This window comes from Carcharodon carcharias, chromosome 17 (assembly GCF_017639515.1).
Source record: "Carcharodon carcharias isolate sCarCar2 chromosome 17, sCarCar2.pri, whole genome shotgun sequence".
In the NCBI taxonomy this organism is placed as follows: domain Eukaryota; kingdom Metazoa; phylum Chordata; class Chondrichthyes; order Lamniformes; family Lamnidae; genus Carcharodon; species Carcharodon carcharias.
This window is the reverse complement of record NC_054483.1, coordinates 16,895,414-16,922,232: the sequence shown is the minus strand read 5'-3', so window position 1 is coordinate 16,922,232 and position 26,819 is coordinate 16,895,414. Positions and strand designations below refer to the sequence as shown.

At 41.6% G+C, this 26,819-nt stretch overlaps 1 protein-coding gene across 1 annotated transcript; it reads left to right on the top strand.

The window, feature by feature from the left end:
- Positions 1-1,869: 1,869 nt before the first annotated feature.
- On the top strand, positions 1,870-26,819 carry gck (glucokinase (hexokinase 4)). Its single transcript, XM_041210232.1, has 11 exons — positions 1,870-1,918; positions 6,682-6,836; positions 10,166-10,328; positions 11,666-11,820; positions 12,041-12,160; positions 12,418-12,513; positions 15,531-15,630; positions 17,331-17,514; positions 19,482-19,637; positions 21,953-22,186; positions 26,687-26,819. The coding sequence occupies exons 1-11, from the start codon at positions 1,870-1,872 to the stop codon at positions 26,817-26,819; spliced, it is 1,545 nt and encodes a 514-aa protein (XP_041066166.1).

The following is a 26,819-nucleotide window of genomic DNA, read 5'->3' as shown; positions in this document are numbered from 1 at the left end:
TGAGCATTTCAGGTAGTTGGATTTCAAGGGTTGAGAAGTTTCAAAGGCCTGTTGACTCAATCTTACACCATAATCCAGTAGAGTAATTGAATTGTGAGGTGGTAGACTATTCATTATTCAAGTATGTCCAAGCTGTAAGTGACTTCATCTTATGTGAGTCCTCTTGTGACTGAAGTGTCCGTTGTGTGATCGGCTTGTCGGTCCAAAAAACTGGCAGTTCATGTTGTCACTGTTGCTGCTTGGGAGAACTTCTGGAGCTGCGCCACCTCTGGCCTTCCCTGGATATGTTGGATGTTGTGAGTTTGATATCAATGGTCTTTGGAGCATTTTGAACCAAATTTCAGTGCTTGCCTCCTCATGGGCCAGTCAACTGCACTGTTTTCCCAAGAGATATACTCTGCCAGGCTCTTTTTATTAGGGTGTCCTTGTAGTGTTTGTACTGACCACCTTGTTGTAATTTGCCCTGAGACAGTTCTGTTTGTAGACGATCTGTTTGGGTAGTTTGCAGTTGTCCATGCAGGAGACGTGGCATGCCCATCTCAGTTGAATTTTCTAGCTGGTGTTCTCCATGCTGTTTTGTCCAGCATGTTGAAGGACCTTGTTGTTTGTAATTTTGTTCTACCATTGAATTTTCATGATGGAGTTGAATTGTACACTGTCCAGTGAAACTGCAATGATAACACGATGCCACGATCAAAGATACATGATTGAAGGGAACCTGGTGAGGCCATGTCATCTCCATACTATTATTAAATATTGTAATATCAATATGTGTCACATGTATTGCAAGTCTATAAGGCAGCATTTAAACAATACACACTAAATGTCCCACAGGTTTGAATTACAGTTTAAGATATCACATTTGCAGTCTGTACCAATATTGTTCGATATTGAATCTAAAACAGCTATCAAGTTTGTTAGGTTCAATAACAAGGTAGTATAATGCATAGAAGCCTGTGAGCAAGAATCCAGAGATAGTATCCATTTAGATAAGATATAATAATCTGGTGTGTAACCTCTGTGGTCTCTAAGGGTCCACAATCAAAATAAAAGAGAAATTGTTGATCTTCATTATGTTATCCTGAATACAGCAGGTTATAATTAATATTAAGATTTTTCTGTTTATATATCTTCTCTACTTAACAATAGTACCTATAATTCAAAAATATTTCACTGGCTGGAACATAAGAACATAGGAAATAGGAGCCAGGAGTAGCCCATATGGCCCCTTGAGTCTGCTGTGCCGTTCAATAAGATCATGGCTGATCTTCAACCTCAGCTCCACTTTCCCACCTCATCCCCATGTCCCTTGTTCCCTTGGAGCCCAAAATCTATTTATCACAGTTTCGAAAATATTCAGTGACTGAGCATCCACAGTTTTCTGGGGTAGAAACTTTAAAAAATTCACAGTCCTCTGAATAAAAAAATTTCTTTCCACCTTAGTCCTAAATAGCCAACCCCTTATCCTGACATTATTCTCCCAGTTCTCGACTCTCTAATCAGAGGATACAACCTCTCAGCACCTGTAAAGTCCCATCAGAATCCTATCTTTCAATGCAATTGCTTTTCATTCTTTTAAACTGCTGGAAATATAAGCCCATTCTACTCAGTCCTTCTAGGACAACTCTCTCACCTCAGGAATCAATCTATCAAACCTTTGTTGCACCCCTTCTAAGGCAAGTATATTCATCCTTAGGTGTGGAAACCAATACTCTGTCCAGTACTCCAAATGTAGTCTCACAAAGCCCCATATAATTGTAGCAAAACTTCCTTTCTTGTACTCCAACCCCTTGCAATAAAGGCCAACCTACTATTTGCCTTCCTAAATGTTTCCTCAGCCCATCCAAAGTGAGGCTATTTGTGCACACTATGGGAATGAAGGAGCAGATCAAAGGTTTGGGACTCTCAGAGACAACAGGTTTGTTAAGAGAATAAATGCTTTAAAATGGGTGTAAAGATTGTATCCATAAATGTGCGTAGCATTAAATCTACTACGCGATGTGTCGCGACCTTGGACTACCTTGCCAAGGTCAAATCTGACCTGTTGTTTCTGCAGGAGTGTGTGATACCGCGCCTCAGCTCCTACAGGCAATGGTTACGATGGTGGTCCCATGGGCCACTGATCTGGTCGGGCAGAAACGACTCTCGTTCCTCCAGCCTGGGTATTCTGCTGCGAGGAGGCAACTTCACCGTCTCCCAGGTTAAGGAGGTGGTGGGCGAGCGCCTCCTCGTAGCAGACATAATATACAAGAATGCTCCACTCCGGTTAATTAACGTGTACGCCCCAGCACAAAAGGCCGAGCGGCTAGTGGTTTTTCAGCAGCTCCCACTGCTGCTGGCGACCTCCAGGCCGGTCATTCTGGGCGGCGACTTCAACTGCATCATCGATGTGGCTGGACGCTTGGACGCTACATCCAGATCCCTGATGGAAACAGTAAAGGATGCCAAGCTGCACGACGTCTTCAGCAGCCCTGTAGACAGAGCGCAGCGTAGATACACCTGGTTGCAACCAGACGGTTCCATTCGTTCCAGGATAGGCTTCCTGTTTGTGTCCCGAGTGTTCGCAGTCAGATCCACCGACGTCAAGCCAGTGTTCTTCTCTGACCACTGCCTCCTACTGGCTGACTGCCACTTAGAGAAGGACCAGAGGGTGGGCAGGGGAGCATGGAAGCTAAACGTGCAACTGCTGACCCCAGAGAACATTGAGGAGCTCAAGAGGAATTACAAAGTTTGGAGAACCGTGAAACCCCTCTTTGAGTTCCTGACACACTGATGCGAAGCGATCAAGGGAAACATCAAAAGGTTTTTCATCCTCAAAGGCAGCCAGAAAGCTAGAAAGGAACAGAGGGAAATGTCCCGACTCCAGAAAAACATGCAGAATCTGCTCCGGCTGCAGTGGGTGGGGGTCAATGTCAAGAAGGAACTCCAAGAGCTGAAGAGCCAGAAAGCCTCGGTCTTTGCCTCGGAGGCCTCCAAGACCATCTTCTGTTCCAGAGTCCGCTTCGTGGAACAGGATGAGACATGCTCACGTTTCTTCTTCCAAAAGGTACACAGAGAGAGCTCTGTGATCAGCAGCCTGAAGGAAGAAGACGACTCAGTAAAGTCATCACAGTCCAACATTTTGAGGATCAGCAAATCCTTTTATGCCGGATTGTACGACATGAAGCCCACAGACAGCATGGCCTCCCAGTCCTTCCTGTCCTCTATCACGGAGGTCTTAGATGACAGTACACGGAGAGCCTGGACAAACCGCTAACTCCTGACGAACTGACTAAGGCCCTTCAGTCCGTCGAGAAGAGTAAAACTCCCGGAAGCAATGGCTTGCCGGTGGATTTGTATTCAGCTTTGTGGGACTGGATCGGCCCAGACCTGCTAGAAGTGTATGAGAGTATGCTGCTGGCTGCCAGTAGGTCAGAATCCATGAGGAAAGGCATCATCACCCTCATCTACAAGCACAAGGGGGAAAGGGAGGAAATTAGAAATTGGTGACCCATTTCACTGTTGAATGTGGACTATAAGATTCTGTCCAAGGTCATCGCCAATCGGGTCAAATCCGCTCTGGAATTGGTGATCCACCCTGACCAGACCTTTACTGTGCTGGGCAGGAAGATCTCTGACAGCCTAGCACTGCTCAGGGATACGATTGCCTATGTGCAGGAAAGGGCGTGGACACCTGCCTCATCAGCTTGGATCAAGAGAAGGCATTTGACAGAATATCGCACACCTACATGTTGGATGTGCTCTCCAAAATGGGGTTTGGGGAGGGAATTCGCAATTGGATCCAACTGCTCTACACTAACAGTAGCGCAGTCTCAATCAATGGGTGGGAATCAGATAGCTTCCCTATTAAATCTGGAGTCAGGCAGGGCTGACCTCTCTTGCCTGTTCTTTTCGTGTGTTGCATAGAAACCTTTGCTGAGTCCATCAGGAAGGATCTGGGCATAAGAGGAGTGATGATCCCAGGCAGTGGAGGCACTCAGATCAAAGCCTCCCTGTACATGGACGATGTCGTCGTCTTCTGCTCGGAACCACTGTCGGTGCACAGACTGATCCACATCTGCGACCAGTTCGAACTGGCCTCGGGAGCCAAGGTAAATCATGGGAAGAGTGAGGCCATGTTCTTCGGGAGACTGGGCTGACCGATCTTTTGTCCCCTTCACCGTCAGGACTGATGGCCTGAAGGTGCTGGGGATATGGTTCGGAGGGACTGGGGCATGCGTTAGAAACTGGAAGGAGTGGGTGTCTATAGTGAAAAGAAAACTGGGCATGTGGGAGCGACGCTCCCTCTCCGTTGCGGGTAAGAACCTGATCATCAGGTGTGAGGCACTCTCGCTGTTGTTGTACGTGGCGCAGGTCTGGCCCATTCCAGACTCCTGTGCGATGGCGATCACCCAAGCCATCTTTCACTTTATCTGGAAGTCGAAGATTGATCGTATCCACAGGGATGCGATGTACAAGCCTCTAGATAAAGGGGGAAAAAATATGCCCAACATCGCCCTCATACTGATGGCTACCTTTGTGTGTGGCTGCATCAAGCTGTGAGTAGATCCGCAGTATGCAAACACCAATTGTCTCTTGGTGCTGAAGTTCTACCTGTCCCCGGTGTTGTGAAAGATGGGTCTGGCCACGCTGCCGCGGAACGCTCCAAGTAGTTGGCCCGTGCCGTACCACCTGTCCCTTGTGGAAAAATTTATGCAGAGAAACAGCTTTGACCACAAGTCCATCAGGCAGTAGTCAGCACGTAACATCTTAGAGGCCCTTCGGGAAAAGGAGAGGGTGGATCCTGTGGGATGGTTCCCCGAGCAGACTGTCAAAGTCATTTGGCAGAATGCCTCATCGCCAGAACTTTCCAACAAGCACCAAGATGTAGCTTGGCTGGTGGTGAGAAAGGCCCTCCCTGTCAGATCCTTCCTACACGCCAGGAGTCTCACCCCCTCTGCATGTTGCCCTCAAGGCTATGGTGGGGACGAGACCATTGTTCACCTCCTTGTAGATTGTGCCTTTGCAAAGAAGGCCTGGAGAGAGATGCAGTGGTTTCTGTCGAGGTTCGTCCTGAGCAGTTCTGTGACACAGGACTCTGTGCTCTATGGGCTGTTCCCAGGGACACACACCGAGACGAACATCAATTGCAGCTGGAGGATCATCAACTTGGTGAAAGATGCTCTTTGGTCTGCCCGAAACTTGTTGGTCTTCCAGTGCAAAGAGTTGTCCCCTTCCGAGTGTTGCAGACTGGCACATTCCAAAGTCCAGGACTATGTGCAGAGGGACACACTAAAGCTTGGGGCAGCTGCTGCAAAGGTGCTATGGGGAAGGGTCGCTGTCTAAGACCTTTCTGCCACAGTGCACCGAGGGACTGGGAACTGTTTAGAGCCCCTCGGGCTGTACAGCTCAAAATGAATGTCTGCAAATGATTGTAATATTCATTGATTGTATTGATGCACCTCGTGATACATGTTGTAAAAGTTGAACTGATTGTACTTTTGTGATGGTGATTTTGAAATGGTTTGGAATGTTCTTCCAGATATTTTATGAATAAAGTATATTTTTCCAAAAAAAAAAAATTGCCTTCCTAAATGCTTGTTTAACTTTGTGTTTTGTGCACAAGGACTCAAGTCACTCTGAAAACCAACATTTCAGAGTTTACCATTTCACAATATTCTGTTTTCTAATCTCCTTATTAAAACAAATAGCCTCACATTTGCCTACGTTGATCCATCTGCCAGCATCTTGCGCACTCACTCACACTATTTATATCTCTTTGCAGACTCATTGCTTCCTCCTCACAACTACTTTCCCACCTAGCTTTGTATCATCAGCAAACACTCAGTCCCTTCATCTAAGTCTGCAGCTGAGGCTGCAGCACTGATGCTCTTGGCACTCTATTAGTAACAGCCTGTCAATCTGACAATAAATCATTTACTCCATGTTTTTTGTCCTTTAACCGATCCTCAATCCATGTTAATATATTAGCTGCAACCCTGGGAGCTCTTATCTTGTGCCAAACATTTTGTGTGCCTCTTGAATGCCTTTGAAAATCCAAAAATACTATATCCACAGGTTTCACCTTTACCTGCCCTATTAGTTACCTCAAAATAATTTAATAGGTTGGTCAAACAGAACTTCCCTTTCATAAGTGAAGGACATTGGGACATTAAAGGCACCATATAATTCTTTCTATCATGCAGAAACCACCTTTTTGCTGCAAATAGAAGACGAAAGTGTTGGAATAAATCTCAAATCATAACACTGATCTACTGGTACATTAACTTGCTATTGTATTGCTGGTATAGTAATCTGCTACTGTTATCTCATCATAGTCGTCCAGTTAATATGGTATTGATATGAGCTGTACTGATTCAGTAATATGGAATTGCTGTTTTTCACATTATAAATTTATCACCATAGTATCAAGCTAATTATATGGACATAAGGAAAGACTGTGCTGCTAGATTCAAATTGTTGCTATCATCTGGTATCATTAATCAGCAGGAATCTTTCAATAACCACCTATGCTGTACTGAGATTCTGACAAAATTCTGATTTGCTGTCCCATTTATTAATAAATTACTGATTAACTTTGTCACTTCACAGCATAACCAGATGTGTGTCAAGAAGCTCATGTATAAATGTAGTTTCTTGGTAGATTTCCAAGAATTGTGTGACTCTGTTATTAATTAACAGCGGCCCATCTACAACCATCCATTGTGAAGAGTTCATTCTATGTTATTCATGAAGCGGATAGAGACAGAGATAGGAAGCTCATCACAGAAATTTATAAGGCAAAGAATGATATGGAGATGTTACAACAGAGTGAAATTGAGTTTTCAATAGATAAGGTAATGCAACAATGCTCTGTATAACACAAGGTGTAATAAAAGAAGTTGTCATATTTGAAGTAATTTTCCAAGATGATTAACAAAAGCTGCCTGCTAATTTAAGAAAAACGAAAACATCATCGTCCATCTCATTGTGTCAACCTATGCTGCTAACACTGGCAAGTTGGTACCACGTCATTGGCAAAGGCCACCAAAAGATGCTCGTTGAATAATGTATGTATTCTCCTGTGTAGAGGTTATTTTTGCCTCACATTGATACATTAGAGTAGCCACTGGCGACCTGTCACCCAGTTAATGTCCTTACTGTGAGGAGTCACATGTGCCAGGAGAGGGGAGATAAGAATTCAGCAGACTGGATTAAGAATCCACATCCAATTGTTCTGTTGCATGCTCTAATACACAATCATTCTGTGACATGTTTTCCTTAAGAGGTCAAATAATGTGCTGTGTAATGCTGTAATAAATAATCTTTGGCTACTGATTTCTAAAAGAAAGAAAGACTTGCATTTATATAGCGCTTTTCTCAAAACACTTTACAGTTAATGAAGTACTTCTTGAAGTGCAATCACTGTTGTAATATAGGAAATACAGCAGCTAATTTGCAGTCAGCAAACTCCCACAAACAGCAATGTGATAATGACCAGATAATATTGGCCAGGATACCAGGGATAACTTACCTGCTCTTCTTCAAAATAGTGCTTTGCGAACTTTTACATCCACCAAACAGCCAAATGGGGCCTTGGGTTTAACATCACATCCGAAAGACGGCAACTCAAATAATACAATGCTCCGTCAGTACTGCACTGGAGTGTCCAGCATTGATTTTTGTGCTCAAGTCCTGGCGTGGGATTTGAACCCAGAACCTTGTGGTTCAGAAGCTGCCAACTGAGCCACAGCTGACACACCTCAGCTCTCCAACAGTTAAATTATGAGGGGATATTACACAAAGTGCAGTTGTATTCTGTGGAATTTCGACAGTTAAGGGATGACTTGATCAAAGTTTTCAAGATATTAAGGGGAACAGATAGGTTGGATAGAGAAAAACTAGTTCTGCTGATTGGGGAATCTAGGACTAAGGGTCATAGTCTAAAAATTAGAACCAGACCTTTCAGGAGTGAAATTAGGAAACAATAATGCACACAAGGGGTGATAGAAGTTTGGAACTCTCTTCTACAAACAATAATTGATGTTAGATAAATTGTTAACTTTAAATCTGAGATTGATAGATTTTCATTAACCAAAGGTAGCAAGTGATTTGGGGCAAAGGTGGGTTTATGTAAGGTTGCAGATCAGTTATGATCTCATTGAATGGTGGAACAAACTTGAGGAGCTAAATGGCTTACTCTTGTTCCTTTGTCACAATGTTCTAGGTTCCTATATTATTTTGTTCTTGAATAAGCCTACCTAAGTTTAGTAAGATTACTATGTACCCTTCTAAAAGGGTAGAGGATATTATGAGGTAGTATGATCAAGAGTTGTCATCGTACCTCTATGTCTTGAGAACTGACACTTCTACCTGCTTCTGACCTAAGAAGGCTTTAGTGCATTGGAGAAGGAAGTTCTAGGCTATCATAGGGGACAGAGATAACAGATCGTTAAATCCTGATTTCCACTTTGATTTTATATTAAATATGGAATGTTACTGTAGCTGTACTGTTACTGTTTTAGATTCAGTCTTAATTGATGCTGAGGGTACTTTGTACTATTTTCCAGGGACTGGATGAAGAATAATGACCTCAGAAGCATTTATGGTCTGGCTGGGCTGCCAGAGAACTTCATCTCAGCATAGAGTCCAAACACTATCGAGTGCAATACCACATCTCGAGCACATCAAGAATCTACCATTCCTGGCATATTTCAACTACATACTACACCTAAGATATACATAGGTTATACCATACACAGCAAACGTCCTGTTCTTATCTTGTACATATACCATATCTACTACATGGTTCTAGTACATATATGCTGTACAAGCATGGTACATACCATATTCAGCACCTATCTACTACATACCTTACCTTGCAATTAGAACCATAGTACCATAGAATTGTTACGGCACAGAACGAGGCTATTCAGCCCATCATTCTGCACTGTCTGGAAAAGGAAAAATAAAAAACCAGCTGCCCATTCTAATCCCACCTTCTAGCACCCCGGTCCGTATCCTTGCATGTTACTGCACTTTAGGTACAGATCCGGGTACCTTTTCAATGAGTTTAGGGTTTCTGGCTCCATCACCAAACCAGGCAGTGAATTCCAAACACGCACCACCCTCTGGGTGAAGAACTGTTTCCTCATGTCCCCTCTTATCCTTCTACCAGTCAACTTAAAACTATGCTTTCTCATATTTGACCTCTGCTAGGGGAAACAGGGCATCCTTGTCTATTCTATCTAGGCCCCTCATAATCTTGTACACTTCAATCAGATTACCCCTCAGTTCCCAGGAAAACAATCCCAGTTTATCCAATCTTTCCTCATAGTTGCAGTTTTCAAGCCCTGGCAACATTCTTGTAAATCTCCTCTGCACTCTCTCCAGAGCAATTATGTCCTTAATGTCATGTGGCAACCAGAACTATACACAAAGATCCAGCTGTGGTCTAACCAGCATTTTATACCGTTCCATCATTACATCCCTGCTTTTGTATTTTGTCTTGTCTAGTAAGAGAAAGCATTCCATATATTTATTTAGTTGATTAGCCTGCATCAGTCTTGTGTATACCATATAAGCATGCAATGGTTTGCCACGTGAACTGTTGGGAATCATTGCATCTTATAAGGGAGAGTAGATAAACATTTGAAGCAAAGAAATATATGAAGCGATGAAGAAAGAACCATGATAGTGCGATTAGTTTTGGATAGCACTGACAAAGAGCCTCAATAGATTTTTGGCTGTAAATTTATACGGTTTTACAAGCCCTTGAGATCTCTGTGATCCTCCAATTCTGTCTCCTTGCAGATCTTCAATTATAACAATTCTGCCATTGGTGGATAGGCCTTCAGCTGCCTATGCCCTAAGCTCTAGAATTCCCTCCCTAAACTTATCTACTTTCCCTCCTTTAAAATCTATCTGTTTGATCAAGCTTTTGGTCATCTGCCTTGATAACCCTCTGTAGCTTGGTGTCAGATGTTTTTATTGATATCCCTCTTGTTTAGCATCTTGGGACATATTTATACATCAAAGACGCTATATAAATGCAAGTTGTTGTTGTTCCATATCCATATACCATGTTTGTCTCACATATGAAGCACATGCATTTTCATATATATTTATATATGTATATGCTTTACCGATCTTCCATATGTTGTTGCGGTCCTTTGCTCCCTAATAGGTACAGCAGATTTTGTCAGAATTTCACCTTGAGAAAGAGGAGCTGCTGGAAGTGACGCGGAGAATACAACAGGAAATGGAGAAGGGCCTGCGGCTGGAGACCCACAAAACAGCCAGTGTCAAGATGCTGCCCACTTACGTACGTTCAACACCAGACGGCTCAGGTAGAAAAACTAATCTGCTGAGTAACGTTGTCCCAACGCATTCCAATAACTGATGACAGGACTATTATAATAAGACAAATTACTCCAGTAAATGCAGAAGAAAGTCTCCCATAAACAACATGACTCTGGTTCTGATTCTTGTTTCGGAACAATCAATCCTATCTTAGTCCAATTCACCATTTTAACCAACATGTGACAACTGCCCAGCAGTTTGCCATTTCAGTGGTCCCACGATTTAGAGGAATGTGCAAGACAGCATTCTAATCCAACTGCCAAAATTAAAAGTATTGCACATATCACACTTTTTTCTCTCCCTATTCCCCTTCTCTGCTAAATATGTGCATTCTTGAATGTGCTGACATGAAATGTCCTCAAGAAAACAAAAAGAGAAGCTTGCATTTATACAGCATCTTTTATGTTCTCAGGATGTCTTGAAGTGATTCACAGCCAATGAAGTAATTTAAAAAAGTGTAATCACTGTTGTAATGTAGGAAACAGGTAAGCTAACCTGTGCACAGCAAGCTCCCACAAGCAACATTAAGATAAATGACCAAATAACCTGTTTTAGTGATGTTAAATAATCTGTTTTCGTGATGTTGGTTGAGGGACAAAAATTGACCAAGACCCTGGAAAGGATTCCCCTGCTCTTCTGTGAATTGCATCATGGAATCTTTTACATCCACCTGAGAGGGCAGATGGGGTTTCAATGTCTTACCCAAAAGACACACACCCAACAGTGCACCATTTCTTCAGTACTGCACTGGAGTGTCAATCTACATTTTGTGCTCAAGTCTTTGATATGAGGCTTCAGCCCATGCCCTTGTGATTCAAAGGCAAAGAATGCCAACAAAGGGCTTTGGCTGACGCATTTCATTGCTTTCCTCTGAAGTTTTCCATCTATCCACCACTATCTATTAAGTAAGTAGGGTTTGTGAGAGGCTGCTGACAATGAGTCCTTCCAGCACATTAGCTCATTAATGCACCTTTTCACATTTGTGTACACAAGTGATTTCTTTGTTTAATGCTATTACAAGATGATCCTTCGTATTTCAGAACTGTTTCGGCTTTCCCTTTAATGGTTACACTTTCTCCTCACAAAGCAGAACTTTGAAAAGTAAGAATTCTGTTGAAAGGTCTTCAAGCTGAAAAATTCACTCTGCTTCTGTTGACACAGATTCACCAGATCTGCGGAGTATTTCCAGCATTCTCTGTTTTTATTTGAAAAGTGTGCTTCTTCCTCTGAGTCAGTTTGGTATTTCTTCTGAAACTATGCTTTATTTCAGTGCGTGTCTTTGTTCATGTTTGTGAATCATTGATCCCTTGTCCTCTACACTCAGAGGTTGGAGATTTCCTGGCGCTGGATCTGGGGGGCACAAATTTCCGTGTGATGCTGGTGAAAGTAGGTGAAGATGAGAAGGGCGATTGGAAAATTGCAACCAGTAACCAGAGGTACTCCATCCCATTTGCTGTCATGACTGGCACAGCAGAAATGGTAAGAATTTATAAGCTTGCCCAATGTTTCAGTCTGATTTAAATGAAGTGACCTGCTGGTGCAACTGTTCTTGATTTTATTTCTGGAGTTTTATTCTAAAGCAAGATCAGAAACTGTTTTTCTGAAATATACTGTACATATGTTGCTTATATTCTCTCAATCAGGTTATCTGTGATTATAATAACTCTTTCTAACATGATTTGCTTGTTTGTTTTTCTAGCTCTTTGATTACATTGCTCTGTGTATCTCCAACTTCTTGGATGAACACAACATGAAAGACAAGAAGCTGCCATTGGGATTCACATTCTCATTCCCTGTCCGTCATGAGGACATTGACAAGGTGAGAAATCTCACTAGGATCATCAGTAACAGTTGCATAGTACCACATACTAAACCGTAGGATACAAACACTAACATCACAACTATCACAATAGCCTATAATGCCTTCCTTTATTTCCAAAGCTCTAGGTTTTCACCACTAGTTTGTGCTAATTCTGCACTCTCACAAGAAGCAGCTGCTACATCAACCATACTTATCACAGATTCCTTCCTGCAGAATAATGCATTATATCTGACCACACTGAACTTTCTAAACAGGGGATCCTTCTGAACTGGACCAAAGGGTTTAAAGCATCTGGAGCTGAGGGGAACAATGTGGTAGGACTACTTCGTGATGCCATTAAAAGGAGAGGGGTGAGTCTAGAATTCAGAACATCTTACTACAGAATGCTACAGTCATTCAGCATTTGTAATTAAATGAAGTTTCTTGCAACAAATGTAAAATATTTCTTATTCCTAATGATATCAAAAATCACCAGCATTTCTGTCCACGAATATAATACTAGCACTATTCGTGCTGGCTCATCAGTCTTATGATACTATCCCTTCTATTCCCCTGAAAGTGAGTATTGGAGATCATAACAAAGAAGATTATAAGAAATAGGAGTAATAGTAGGCCTCTTGGCCCATCGGGCATTGGAACATAGCATTTAGGAGCAGGAGGAGGCTGTTCGACCCTTTGAGCCTGCTCTGCCATTCAATAAGTTTATGGCTGATCTGATCGTGGCCTTAACTCCACTTTCCTGCCTGCACATAACACTTGACTCCTTTGTCAATGAAAAATCTGCCTAACTCAGGCTTTAATATATTCTCTGACCCAGCCTCCACTGCTGTCTGTGGAAGAGAAGTCCAAAGACTCATGATCCTCTCAGAGAAGAAATCCTCATCTCCACCTGAAATGGGAAACCCCTAATTTTTAAACTGTGTCCCCTAGTTCTAGATTCTCCCATGAGGGGAGACATGCTCTTAGCAGCTCCCCTGTCAGGCCCCTTCAGGATCTTCCATGTTTCAATTAGATCTCATTCTTCTAAACTCCAATGAGTATAGATTCAACCTGCTCAACCTTTTCTTAAGACAACCTCTTTATCCCAGGAATCAGCCTAGTGAACCTTCTCTGAACTGTTTCCAGTACAAGTATATCCCTCCTTAACTAAGGAGACCAAAACCATCCTCAGTACTCCAAGTGCAGTCTCAGCAAGGCCGTGTACAGTTGTAGCAAGATGTTCCAACTTTTACACTCCATCCCCCTTGCAAGATAAGCCAACATTCCAATTCCCTTCCTTGTTGTATCTGCATGCTAACTCTTTATGATTCATGTACAAGGACACCCTTGTACCTCAGCATTCTGCAGTTTCTCTCCATTTAAATAATATTCTGCTTTCCTATTCTTCCTGCCAAAGTGGACAACTTCACATTTTCCCACATTCCTCTCCAGATGAGAGTGACTGCCCTTGACATCAAGGCAGCCTTTTACTGAGTGTTAAGGAACATTAAGGAACCCTAACAAAACTGGAGTCAATGGGAATCAGGGGAAAACTCTCCCTGGGGATTACCATTGACCCAAAACTGAACTGGACCAGCCATATTAATATTGTGGCTACAAGACCAGGTCAGAGGCTGGGAATTCTGAGACAAGTAACTCACGTCCTGACTCCCCAAAGCTTGTGCAAGGCACAAGCCAGGCGTGTGATGGATTATCCTCCACTTACCGATCAGAGCAGCTCCAACAACACTCAAGAAACTCAACACCATCCAGGACAAAGCATCCTGCTTGATTGGCAACCCATCCACCACCTTAAACATTTACTTCCTCCGCCACCAATGCACAGTGGCAGCAGTGTGTACCATTTACAAGATCCACTGCAAAAACTCACCAAGGCTCCTTTGACAGCATCTTCCAAACCCGCAACTTCTACCCACCTAGAAGAACAAGGGCAGCAGACACATGGGAACACCACCAAGTTCCCCTGCAAGCCGAACACCATCCTGACTTGGAATTATATCACCGTTCCTTCACTATTGCTGTGTCAAAATCCTGGAACTCTCCCCCAACAGCACTGTGGGCGTTCCTGCAACGCATAAACCGCAGTGATTCAAGAAGGCAGCTCACTACCACCTTCTCAATGCGATTAGGGATGGGCAAAAATGCTGGCCTAGCCGGCAATGCCCATCCCATAAACAAATTTTAAAAATCTGCCAAATTTTTGCCCACTCACTTAACGTATCTATATCCCTTTGGAGACTCTTTGCATCTCCCCAAAACTTGCTCTCCTACCTATCTTTGTATGATCAGAAAGTTTGGCTACAATACAGTCCCTTTATCCATTAATATAGATAATCTGAAGAAGAGACATACAGACTCAAAACATCAGCTCTGTTTCTCTTTCCACAGATGCTGTCAGATCTGCTAAGTTTTTCCAACATTTTTTTTGTTTGTGTTGAATATAGATTATTATATCATTGATATATATCGTAAATAGTTGAGGTCCCATCGCTGATCGCTGTGGCACTTCACTAGCTACAGTTTGCTAATTTGAAAATGATCCATTTATCCTGGCTCTCAGTTTCCTGTTAGTTAGCCAATCCTTTATCGATGCTCAAATATCACCCGCAAGATCACAAGCTCTTATCCTGCACAGTAACCTTTAAGTGGCACCTTATTGAATGCCTTTTGGAAGTCCAAATACACTACATTTACTGGTTTGCATTTATCCACCCTGCTTCTAACATCCTCAAAGAACTCTAATAAATTTATCAAACATGATTTCCCTTTCACAACACTGTGTTGACTGCCTGATCATATTAAAATTTTCTAAATATCCTATTGCCACTTCCTTAATAAAGGATTCTAGCATTTTCCCAATGATAGATGTTGGACTAACTGGCTGATAGTTTCCTGTTTCCTGTCTCCCTCCTTTCTTGAATAGTGGTGTTAGATTTGCAGTTTTCCAATCCACTGGGGCCGTTCCAGAATCTAGGAATTCTGTAAGATTGCAGCCAATGCATCCAATATCTCTGCAGCCACTTCTTTTAAGAACCTAGGATGCAGGCCATCAGGTCCAGGGGACTTGTCAGCCTTTGTCCCATTAGTTTTCCAAGTACTTTTTCTCCAGTGATGTTAATTGTTTTCAGTTCCTCCTTCCCTTTTGTCTCTTGATTTTCAACTATTCTTGGGATATTTAAAATCCCTGCCCTTTCCTTGTTTCTCATTATTAATTCCCCCGTCTCACCCTATAACTTAAGCTACTCTTTTTTCCTTTTTGTATATGTTTAGGTCTGTTTTTCTATTTCTTAATCGTTTTCTCTCATGCCATTTAAATAAATTAAGACAAAGACCATTGTGTTTTCTAAATGCTTCTCTAATATTGTAGGATTTTGAAATGGATGTGGTTGCCATGGTGAATGACACTGTCGCAACAATGATCTCCTGTTATTATGAAGACCACAGCTGTGAGGTCGGAATGATAGTAGGTAAGGAGAAATTACAGCTGCCAGTTATGATTATGAAATAAATGGGAATAAAGCATTTTGCAGGTTTGGAAAAGAGAATTATGCTCCATCTGGTCAGTCCCAAAGTTGGTTGAAGAATTTTCAGTTCAGTTAAAGAATAGACAATACAGTCTACTTTGCAAACTCTAAGAAAGTGGAACAGTTGATTGCAGTTTCATTCTTGAGGTTTCATCCATGATAAATTTCCATGTCATGTGGGACTATCTTGAGAGGTGCTGAGCAGAGTCAAAAAGTACTAATGGACAGGTTAACCTGTGCTGCCCTGACAGGCAGACTGATACAGAATGGCAGGCAGGTGCAATTGAAGCAGCTGTCTCTCTGTGGTGGTGTAATGTGAATCAATAGGAATTCCAGATTGGGAAAAATTCTGAAAGCTCAGGAGAAAATTTGCAACATGTGTCTAAGGGTGATGATCAGACCACTTTAAGAGATAACTGTCAGGTAACTCCAGGTAACTGTCATTCAATGCAAGAGTGAAACTTTACCAGTTTGTAACAATCAATTGAACCCGAAGCAAAGACTATAATTTCATAATTGCTCCCACATATTGAAATCTTTTGCTGCCAGTTGGGATGATAACAGTGACCTCCAATAACAGCACAACTGCAAGGTGAAAATACTCACTATGCTCTTTGCACAGATACAATCTGATGATAACATCAGCAGTATGCTTTCTACATCATATTACAATACTGGCATGCTAGCACAAGCTGCATTCATTCTCCCTCACTACCCACATGAGTGGCTGCTGCGCTCAGTGGTCGTATTTTCATCTCTAAGTCAAAAAATTGAGAGTTTTAGCCTCTATTCAGTTATTAAGTGCATAATTTAGACTGACACAGAAATGCAACACTGACGAAGTGCTGTATTGTCAAAGCTGCCATCCTTTGTGTGAGGCACTAACCCCAGGCTTTGTCGACAGATATTAAAGAATTTGTTGAACTTATCATAGCAATGGGAAAACATGTTTGTGAAATGCAAAACCCCACCTTGTTTTGGGGGTCGATTAGCCCAATTAGCTAAATGGCTAAAATGTAGTGTAGAATGACACCCACAGCTCAGGTTCAATCCCCATACAGACTGTGGTAGTTCATGGAGGCTTGCATCTTTGCCTAGCCTTTTGTTTGATGTGGAATGCTGCCCCTCAAGCTTCATAACCAATTGTCTGTCTCTATTGGTGAGAGATCTTTCATGCATGCAGCTCATTTCCAAAAAAAATTAACAGCCTTGTTGTCATCTGATGACTGTAAGCAACACTAATTGTAAGAGCTGCAAGAGAAACATGGAGGAGCAAGGAAGCTCCAAGGAATTTCAATGAATGTATTTAAACTTTATTTAGGTCTTTGTGAATAGGGATGCATGTTGTGCTTACTGTGCTCACCAGTGTTTACAAAATGAGCAATGTGGCTTCAGTTAGAAACTGGAAAAAGTGAGAACTAAGCTATAGGCAGAATAATGGAGAACCATTGTTAAAGTGGATTAACAGACAGAAAGGCTGGGCTACATAGGAAGATTTGGTCATTGGCTGGCTTGGACCATCATCATCATCTCCAGAAAATGGCCTCACTGAAATGTATTCACAAAAATGTAGGATCACTCCCATTTAATATTTTGTCTGTGGCTACATTTTACATAGAATATATCTGTATTCATGCTTCTAGGCACTGGCTGTAATGCCTGTTACATGGAGGAAATGAAAAATGTGGAGTTGGTGGAAGGAGAAGAAGGAAGAATGTGTGTGAACACTGAATGGGGGGGTTTCGGAGACACGGGTGAGCTAGACGAGTTCCGTCTAGAATACGATTGTGTTGTTGATGAGACGTCAAACAATCCAGGGTATCAGCTGTAAGTAAAACTGCATTCTATCTATAGTTAACATTGCTGCAATTGAATGTTGTAGCAGCATCACAAGGTACCTATATTAGTTAAAGAGATGTGGGTGATATAGAGCACATCAACATATTAAAAAATTAGAATGATGGGCGGTGCTTTGGGTGAAATTTCCCTTTCCCTTTGAGAGTTCCTGATAATTGCTCATGCCTAGTTGTACTGAGAAGGTGGTGGTGATCCTTCTTGAACTGCAGCAGTGCTGTGGGGATGGTGTACGTACAATGGCATAACCAATTACAGGACTTTGATTCAGCAATGATGAAGTAACAGCAAAATATATGTCCAAGTCAGGATAGTATATGACGTGCAGGGGAACTTGTTAGTGATGATGTGCCCACAACATTGTCAGTAAAGTTGCACAGGTTCAATAAACAATGTTTTAAAAAGTAATTTGGTTTATTCCTACTTTACTGTTTCAGCTATTTTAAGTTGACCATTTCAAATGCAGGTTGTGGCTTTGCTTTCATTCTTGGTTGTAATGTTTTGACCTAGTTTTAGCAGATCTACCCTAACATTTAAACCAAGCAGTTACTTCCAAAATAACACCCACCCTTATCCTCTGCATTACTGCTTCAGGTTGTTTTTCTGGCCTTTCTACTGTGCACTATTCCATAATTCAACAATAAATCTTAACTGTAAGAGAGTAATGATGTGCCATTACGCAGCTAGGACTCATCAACCCAAATTGGCCTATAGCAACTGCTATTACCAACTCAGCTAATGGCTGTTTCTGCCTCACGAGATGAAAGTGTTTACAGTTTTGATCAGTATTGCTGCAGTTATGGAGTCGAAGTTCATCACCTGTTTGAGCTACTTCAGTGGCTTCCAGTCAGAACAGCTGGGAAAACCTAGTCGCCGCCTCAGCAGATTAAAGTTGGTCAAAGTTTAATTGCTGCATTTTACTGTATCCTGTATGGTGGATACAGCAGGCAAAGATTGAATATGTGCTGATGCAAAGCATTAACTAAACGTGTTAATTAATGCAATGATACTCAGAAAGGTCAGGTCTAAAGTGTTTCCAGCATTGTGCTTTTCGGTGCAGGAAGATTTCTGCATTCAGTTAAATGGCATAATCCTATACTCAGGGCTCCAGGACGAGAAAAGTATAGCCAACTACTGGAATTTGTAGATTTGATGGTCCCACATTTAATTCCCAGAGTTAGCTGATCTCACTCAGCTGGACAAGTTCATAGAATTTTACAGCACAGAAGGAGACCATTCAGATCAACATATTCAGTTTTCCCCATGTCCTCTTAAATCTTTATTTTTCGAATACTTATGCAGTCCCTTTTTAAAAGCTATTCTGAATTCTGGTTTCCCACTGTTTCTGGTCAACAGTCCATGTTCTAACAACTCACTGTGTTCTTAAAAAAATATTAATTCTGAACCTTAATTTTTTTTGGCAATGATCCAAAATTTAAGTCCCCTAGTTAGTGAATCACTGACTAGTAGAAATAATTTTTCTTTATTAATCTTATCTAAACCCCTTGTAATTTTAATCTCCTTTAAATCTTCTTTGATCAGCTGAAAATAGGCCCATGTTTCTGTAGTCTCTGCTCATAGCTAAAGCCTTTCGGCTGGAGTTGGCATTAACCCCACTGGGTTAGGGAGGGGGAAGAAAAATGATTGTTGCTGGAAACAAAACAAACAGCAGGTGAATCAACTGCAGGTGTGTTGGGGTTAGCTTAACAAGAGAGGCATCAGAAAATGGCTCTTTGGGAGTGCAACTTCGATAGAGTGGAACAACAAAATGGATTTTTCATTATGAAACATAAGAGACTGGATGAATATTAAGATAGTTTAATTTTGTGGTATTATTGAAGCATTTCTATTTTTCTAAACAAAATCCCATAGGATATGATTGGAATTTGGGATGGACAAGGAATTGACTGCATTTGATTCATGTCCTCTTTCTTAACCAGATATGAAAAGATTATTGGTGGGAAGTACATGGGTGAGCTAACACGACTTGTGCTGCTGAAATTGGTAAATCAAAACCTGCTCTTCAATGGAGAGTCATCCCAGCTGCTGAAAACACGAGGCAGCTTTGAAACAAGATTCCTCTCACAAATAGAAAGGTACAAAGAAACTTGTTTGTGATCAAGATTGGAGAGGTGTGAGTCTTCTCCTGTGTCTAGTATATATTTTAGGTTAAATGCAGCAAATTCTGGAAATGCACGGCTAACCAGCATCTAGTCAACATCTGGTCTGTCTTCCCTTTTCATGTATTGACTGCCCCTATGTATTTCCAGGACTCATAGACTCCTGGAATACTGTGTGCAGTTTTGCCCATCATATTTAAGGAAGGATTATGTTTGCATTGGAGGCAGTACAGCAAAGGTTCACTAATTGGGTCCCTGGGATAGGGTGTTGTCCTATGGTGAGAAGCTGAGTAAATTAGGCCTATATTCCTTGGAGTGTAAAGGAATGAGAGGCGATCTCATTGGAACATACAAGATTCTGAAAGGATTTGACAAGGTAGATGCTAAGAGATTGCTTCAGCTGGTTGGGAATCTAAAGCATGAGGCCATAGTCTCAGGATAAGGGTCAAATCATTTATGACTGAGATGAGAAGAAATTACTTCACTGAAAGGGTTGTGAATCTTTGGAATCTGTGGATGCTTCAACGTTGAATACATTTAAGGCTGTGATAGATAGAATTTTGGTTTGTCAGAGAATCAAGGGATATGGGGAGTGAGCGGGCAAGTGGAGTTGAAGCCCAAGGTCAGCCACAATCGCATTGAACGATGAAGGAGATGTGACAGATCGTCTGGCCCACTCCTGCTCCTATTTCTTTGTTCTTGCGTTCTGTTTTTGTGTCTACACATTTTGACTTGTTCTGCTAAAATAAAGCCCGCCCACCTTCTTCCACGAAATAGAAATGTATGTTACTTGCAATTGTCTCATTTTGCAGCTTGTAAGAGTTGATTATTTTCAGCAGCAGAAACAGAAAATTCTGGCACAGCATATCTGTGAGCTTATGTCAGGAGAGAAGACAGATTAGCATTTGTCAAAACAGATTAAGGCTCAAACAGAAAATGTTAACATGTCCTTTTCCTTTTCAGATGTTGCATTAATTCCAACATTTTCTGTTAAAGATTTCCAGTATTTTAAGTTTTTCTTTTACATTTTCTTTGCAGTCAATGTAATGGCAATTCTTCCATTCAATTACCCCTAAGTAGGAAACTTTAAGAATTAGAGGCTAGTGTTATTGGCCTTGACTTTATATTGCATATGGATTTAATATACTGGTGAAATGAAAGGCCCAATTTAACCAATTCTTTGGTGTTGACCATTTCCTAACACTTTAAAATCCTTTGTGTTAATCACACAAGAAATCACAATCCAACCAGGATTTATTCCTGGAAGCCCTTGATCCATCCTTTAAAGTGTCAATATGCCTTCCATATTGCATTTCTCATGAGTACTTCAGGAGCTGAACTGAGGTTTCTGATGTTTACCAAGATCCTACTGCAACACAAACATGACAACGTGTTAAAATTACTGAAGCACTATATCTCACATAATGGGGCAAAAATATTGCACACTTAAAAAAGATACATATATAATATACCTGCCATATTATAAAACATGCTTAGGCTGCCGTGATCCATTTTTGTTCTAATTCCCACGATTGTTTATTGAGCTTATTTAATAAAATATATTTTTTGCTTGAACATACACAAATCAAAATATTTTTAACATGAACATGTTATTCAATGCAAGGCCCAGAGTGGAAAGGAACTAAGAAGCAAGACAAAAGCTGCAAAAAATATTTCCTTTTATCAATAAGAAATTGTGTTTTGTCATCTCACATGCAATATTTAGGAAAAGACAATTTTCATTTTCAGTGGCTTGGTAATTAGAGGGCTTAAAGACTGTCACCAAAAGAGAGATGCTGGAAGAAATACTGTTACGCAGAATGTTATAAGAACATAAAAGGCCCAGCCAGAACCAGTGATGAAAGCAGAATTCCCAATATCCTATAAAAGGGAATTAGATAACTAATCAAAAAGCAAAAAGAGAAAGCATACTGGGAAACAGCAGGACAATGGAAGTCAGTGGGTAACATTTTGGGCTTGATGGGCTAAAGGACCTCCCAGTGTGCAAAAAAATCTTTGATTCTGCATGAATATATGTCCAAGTTGATGGCTTTGTAAGGGACAAGTGCAGGTTCCACACCACAAAGCATCCTGAAGATGTGGGCATAAGGCTGAGATCTAGTGCACCTGAGTCCTGACCAAGTTACGGCAAGAATCTGCTAGTTTTCAGGGCCGCTTTCTGTGGAGTCAGTCTGGCATTCCATTGTAATCCATTTTCCAGGGTCAGTTACCTACTGCCAAGCAGGTTAAAACAGTTTCCTATTGACTTATCTTTGTTATTTTTTTTCAAGTGACACAGGGGACCAGAAGCAGATCTATAATGTTCTGACAAAACTAGGTGTGTTGCCATCCGAAGCAGATTGTGATATTGTCCATTTGGTATGTGAAAGCGTGTCGACACGGGCGGCACATGTATGTGCTGCAGGACTGGCAGGTGTTATAAATCGAATGTGGGAGAACAAGCGCAAAGAAACAATGAGGATTACAGTCGGAATTGATGGATCGGTTTACAAGTTACATCCTCAGTAAGTGTTCATCTGAGAGAATAGTGATTTTTTTGGAGCTGTTGTGAACTCTGTGCTCCTCAAGGACTGTGCTGGGAGCGCATGCAGCATTGTGCATATGCAGATCAGGTATGGGGGAAATGGGAATGTAGGCCAGGTCTTCTAAAAGTGTGACCTATAATTGTCACAAAGTATGAGTTTCCCAAGATAGAATTTATAGACAGAATCACAGTGCAGAAGAGGCCCTTCGGCCCATCGAGTCTACACTGACACGTGAGAAACACCTGACCTACCTAATCCCATTTACCAGCACTTGGCCCATAACCTTGAATGTTATGACGTGCCAAGTGCTCATCCAGGTACTTTTTAAAGGATAAAAGCAAAATACTGCGGATGCTGGAAATTTAGAACAAAAACAAAAACAAAAATACCTGGAAAAATTCAGCAGGTCTGACGGCATCTGTGGAGAGGAATACAATTGACGTTTCGGGTCCATATTACCCTTCATCAGATCTAAAAAATATAGAAATGAGATGAAATATAATTAAAGGATGTGAGGCAACCCGCCTCCACCACCTTCCCAGGCAGTGCATTCCAGACCGTCACCACCCTCTGGGTAAAAGTTTTTCCTCACATCCCCCCTAAACCTCCTGCCCCTCACCTTGAACTTATGCCCCCTTGTGACTGACCCTTCAACTAAGGGGAACAGCTGCTCTCTATCCACCCTGTACATGCCCCTCATAATCTTGTACACCTCGATTAGGTCACCCCTCATCTTCTCTGCTCCAATGAAAACAGCCCAAGTCTATCCAACCTCTCTTCATAACTTAGATGTTTCATCCCAGGCAACATCCTGGTGAATCTCCTCTTTTAGTTTAGACTTTAAAACTGCTCTTTACACTGTCCACAGTTTGAAAGTTAGAAAATAATAGTGTGTTACATAGTTAAATACAAGAGAGAATAATATGTTTGATAATTCACTTCACTTATCATTGACAAATCATTATTCCGAAACACCGAACCAGCTGTACAGTATAGTACATATTTGCCCTGTGCCCAAAATTTACTACGCACAGATTTTCTGCTAAATCTCCTAAGCCTTTTGGCACCCCATGGTCTCAAATGCAGCTTTCTTTCCTTCTTCCTAAGTAAACATATCTTCTACGGAAATGACTATGCCTCTAATTCCTGGACAAGAACCTGTTTCAATATCAAACAATCCAGACTAATAAACAGTTTTCTACTACGGTGCAATCTCTACCCTACGAGATGTACCTTAAACAGAGGCAGAGTTCACCACAACAAATCCTGCAGGAGATGTGAGGCCCCCTTCGAGTCACTGGCTCACATCTCCGGCAACTGCCCGTTCGTAAAGAATGCAAGGATCAAAAGGCACAACAAAATACTGGACCGCTTACAACAGTTTGTCGCAAAATACGGCTGGACATCACACCTAGAACCGAGGCTCTTCGGAAAGGACGGGTCCCTGTGGAAGCCCGATCTTGTTCTCGTCAAAGACGAAGTAGTCGCGGTGGTGGATGTGACAGTGCGTTTCGAAGACAACAACAAGTCTCTGGAGAAAGCATGGGCCGAAAAAGAACGCAAGTACAAACACCTTGAGGAGGAGATACTGAAACTGACTGGCGGCAAGTCAGTACGATACTTCGGATTCGTTATGGGAGCTCGTGGCAAGTGGCTCGACCTGAACAACAGCCTCATGCGATTCCTGAAGATTTTCCAATAAATTATAAAGATTTTCCTTTTCCTTTTCCCACCTATTTCCATTATATATAAAATAAAAAAAAAACCCACTAGAGCTATACCTTGAGTGCCCTACCATCCATTCTTAATTAGCACATTCGTTTAGATAATATCACCAACTTTAATTTTAACACCTATGTGTTCTATTGTACTATTGTCGTTGACATCTTTTGATGATCTGCTTCTATCACTGCTTGTTTGTCCCTACAACCACACACCCCCACCCCCCCTCCACCTCTTTGTCTCTCTATCTCTCCGCCCCCCACACACACACCTTAAACCAGCTTATATTTCAACTCTTTCTTGGACTCGAACGCAAGTTCTGTCGAAGGGTCATGAGGACTCGAAACGTCAACTCTTTTCTTCTCCGCCGATGCTGCCAGACCTGCTGAGTTTTTCCAGGTAATTCTGTTTTTGTTTTATATCTTCTACCCTTTTGGTTAATGTTTTACAACCACCCATTTCTTTCAAATAGTTTGCTGGAAATGAGAGGCCTCATACCCTTTTCACACAGACTGTTTAGCTGTTTACTGCTCCCATAAACCATCACCTTGCTCTAATCAGTCCTCCTAGGTATATACTCAAGGTACCTCTTGTATTTCAAATGCTTTCCTTCTCTGCAGTATTGAGAAGGGCTTTTGAGAATATAAAAACAAAAAAACTGCGGATGCTGGAAATCCAAAACAAAAACAGAATTACCTGGAAAAACTCAGCAGGTCTGGCAGCATCGGCGGAGAAAAAAATAGTTGATGTTTCGAGTCCTCATGAGTTCTGTCGAAGGGTCATGAGGACTCGAAACGTCAACTCTTTTCTTCTCCGCCGATGCTGCCAGACCTGCTGAGTTTTTCCAGGTAATTCTGTTTTTGCTTTTGAGAATATGTCTGGGAAAAGACAAGCTTTTTCAAGAACATGATTGGACAAATCCTTTTCATTTTATAGTTTTATCTCCATGAGAAACAAACGCAATGTAAAAACGTATTGATATTCTTACATTGTTGTGTTCACCTCAGAAGTTAATTTCAAGATTTAGTGATTTATAAATACATGAAGCATTGTAGCAGCAAGGTAAGTACCCTGCCCTGGTTCCAAGCCCACACTGTGACCCTTGGTATTCCCTAGCTAACAAAGGTATCCTGGTTAAATGGAACAATCACTCCCATCCCAATTCTTAAATTGCTGATAGGTTGCTAATTTAAAAGTATTTAAATCAAGGGAAGGAAAATCTCTGTACAGGTTAAAGAATGATATCTAAAGTATACTTTAAAGTCATCCAGGAGGATCAGAAGTGCCAGCTTCCAATCCCTAGTGTTGAATGCAAAGCCCCCATCTATATTGCACCAGAATTACCCACACTATTGAGATTCAGGGTAAGGTATAGGTGATCTGGAATTCTCTCAGATCCATAGAGAGATTTGTGTTTAAGTGGAAATCAATAAAAACTGAAAGCTGTGTTCTGTAGAGACCTCAGACGTTCAACCTACCCCCTACTGGCTTCACCTGTTCGTGTGTCCTGGGTGAGGCACTATCAATGCTGATTAGCAATGTCAAGCATATGATGGAAAGAGAAGTTTGCAAATTGACTTCATACCAATAATTTACAGCACATGACAATCTGCTGATTATGTTTGCTAACAGAAATTAACATATGTTTGTTTCCAGTACCTACTTAGACCACTTCCCCACAGGGAGTACCTGAGCAGTATCCTTAAGGGGACAGATCAGGTTAGCAGCTGAACATCACAAGTCATTCCACCAGGCCACAGTCTACCAGTGAACAATGCCTCAGAAGGTCAGCTAATTTGTGTATAATAATAAACCATGTAGCAACAACTATCCCTTAAGAAAAGAGACTCTTTCCTCTATTTCTAAATACTTCTAAAGCACACTGGGAGAGATCCTGAATTTTTACGACACTGTAAAACAGGTGAGAGCAAATCAACAGCCAGTTTTGCATGTCTGATTCGGGAGAGATGTAGAACAGACTGCTCCTTTGCTCTCAAATGTTTTATGCTGATGCATGAACTCACCATCTATCTCATTGTATTTTTAGATGACCTACACCTGAATTAAAAATATATATTTTTAAAGATAGTGGGGTTTCTGTTCTTATGCTGCTGATCTCCACTCTTTATTCGTAGGTTCCTGCCATTCACCGTGCCAAAACCCCAGGATCACAGAGTGGAGCTTATCGGCATGAGTACACAAACGTGCGTTCCTGAATTTGACTTTCACGGCGAATACATGCCTTTCCTAACAATGAATGATGCTGTATTAGAATTGCACAGTTTTACAGAGTAGTCAGGTGGGTGGAGCTAACCCCTCGTGTGGTTGGCTCCTGAGTCAGAGGGAAACGGAGAGAATCAGTATGCCATCAACTGTAAGGTATATTGGTATGTTCAAAGAAAGGACTGGACCAAACCAATCTTATTGAGACCTCAAGTCCCATAGGCGAAAGGACAGTGTCTAACTTACAAAAGCACCCAATTCCCCTATCAGAAAGAGAATTTCTCCCTCCCTATCTAGACTGGATTGAACTCAGCAACTTGCAGAATTCAGTCCTCCTCAGAGAGAATAGAGCTTCACCTTTTCTGTCTGGATTGTATTCCAATCCAGATGTTAACTGAATGAAAAGTAACTAATGGTGTGTATGTGTGTAAGCCAGCACTTTCCCAGCAAGAGTCATGTTTGCAATTTCATGCTGCTGGTTTTCTTTTCCCTGCAGTGTTAACCATATTTTCTTATCTCACTTTTATTCCTTAGCTTCAAACACAGATTTCACACAATGGTTAGAGAACTTGCACCTCCCTGTGACATCACTTTCCTCCAGTCTGAAGAAGGCAGCGGTCGAGGTGCAGCGTTAATCTCCGCTGTGGCGAGCAAGATGGCCAGCTGA

Bases quoted from the DNA above. Each gene is read 5' to 3' on its own strand.
- gck (XM_041210232.1), top strand. From the start codon at position 1,870: ATGGGAATGAAGGAGCAGATCAAAGGTTTGGGACTCTCAGAGACAACA. The intron at 10,329-11,665 runs GTAGAAAAACTA...CTCTACACTCAG, and splicing joins TTCAACACCAGACGGCTCAG to AGGTTGGAGATTTCCTGGCG. The intron at 15,631-17,330 runs GTAAGGAGAAAT...TCATGCTTCTAG, and splicing joins TGAGGTCGGAATGATAGTAG to GCACTGGCTGTAATGCCTGT.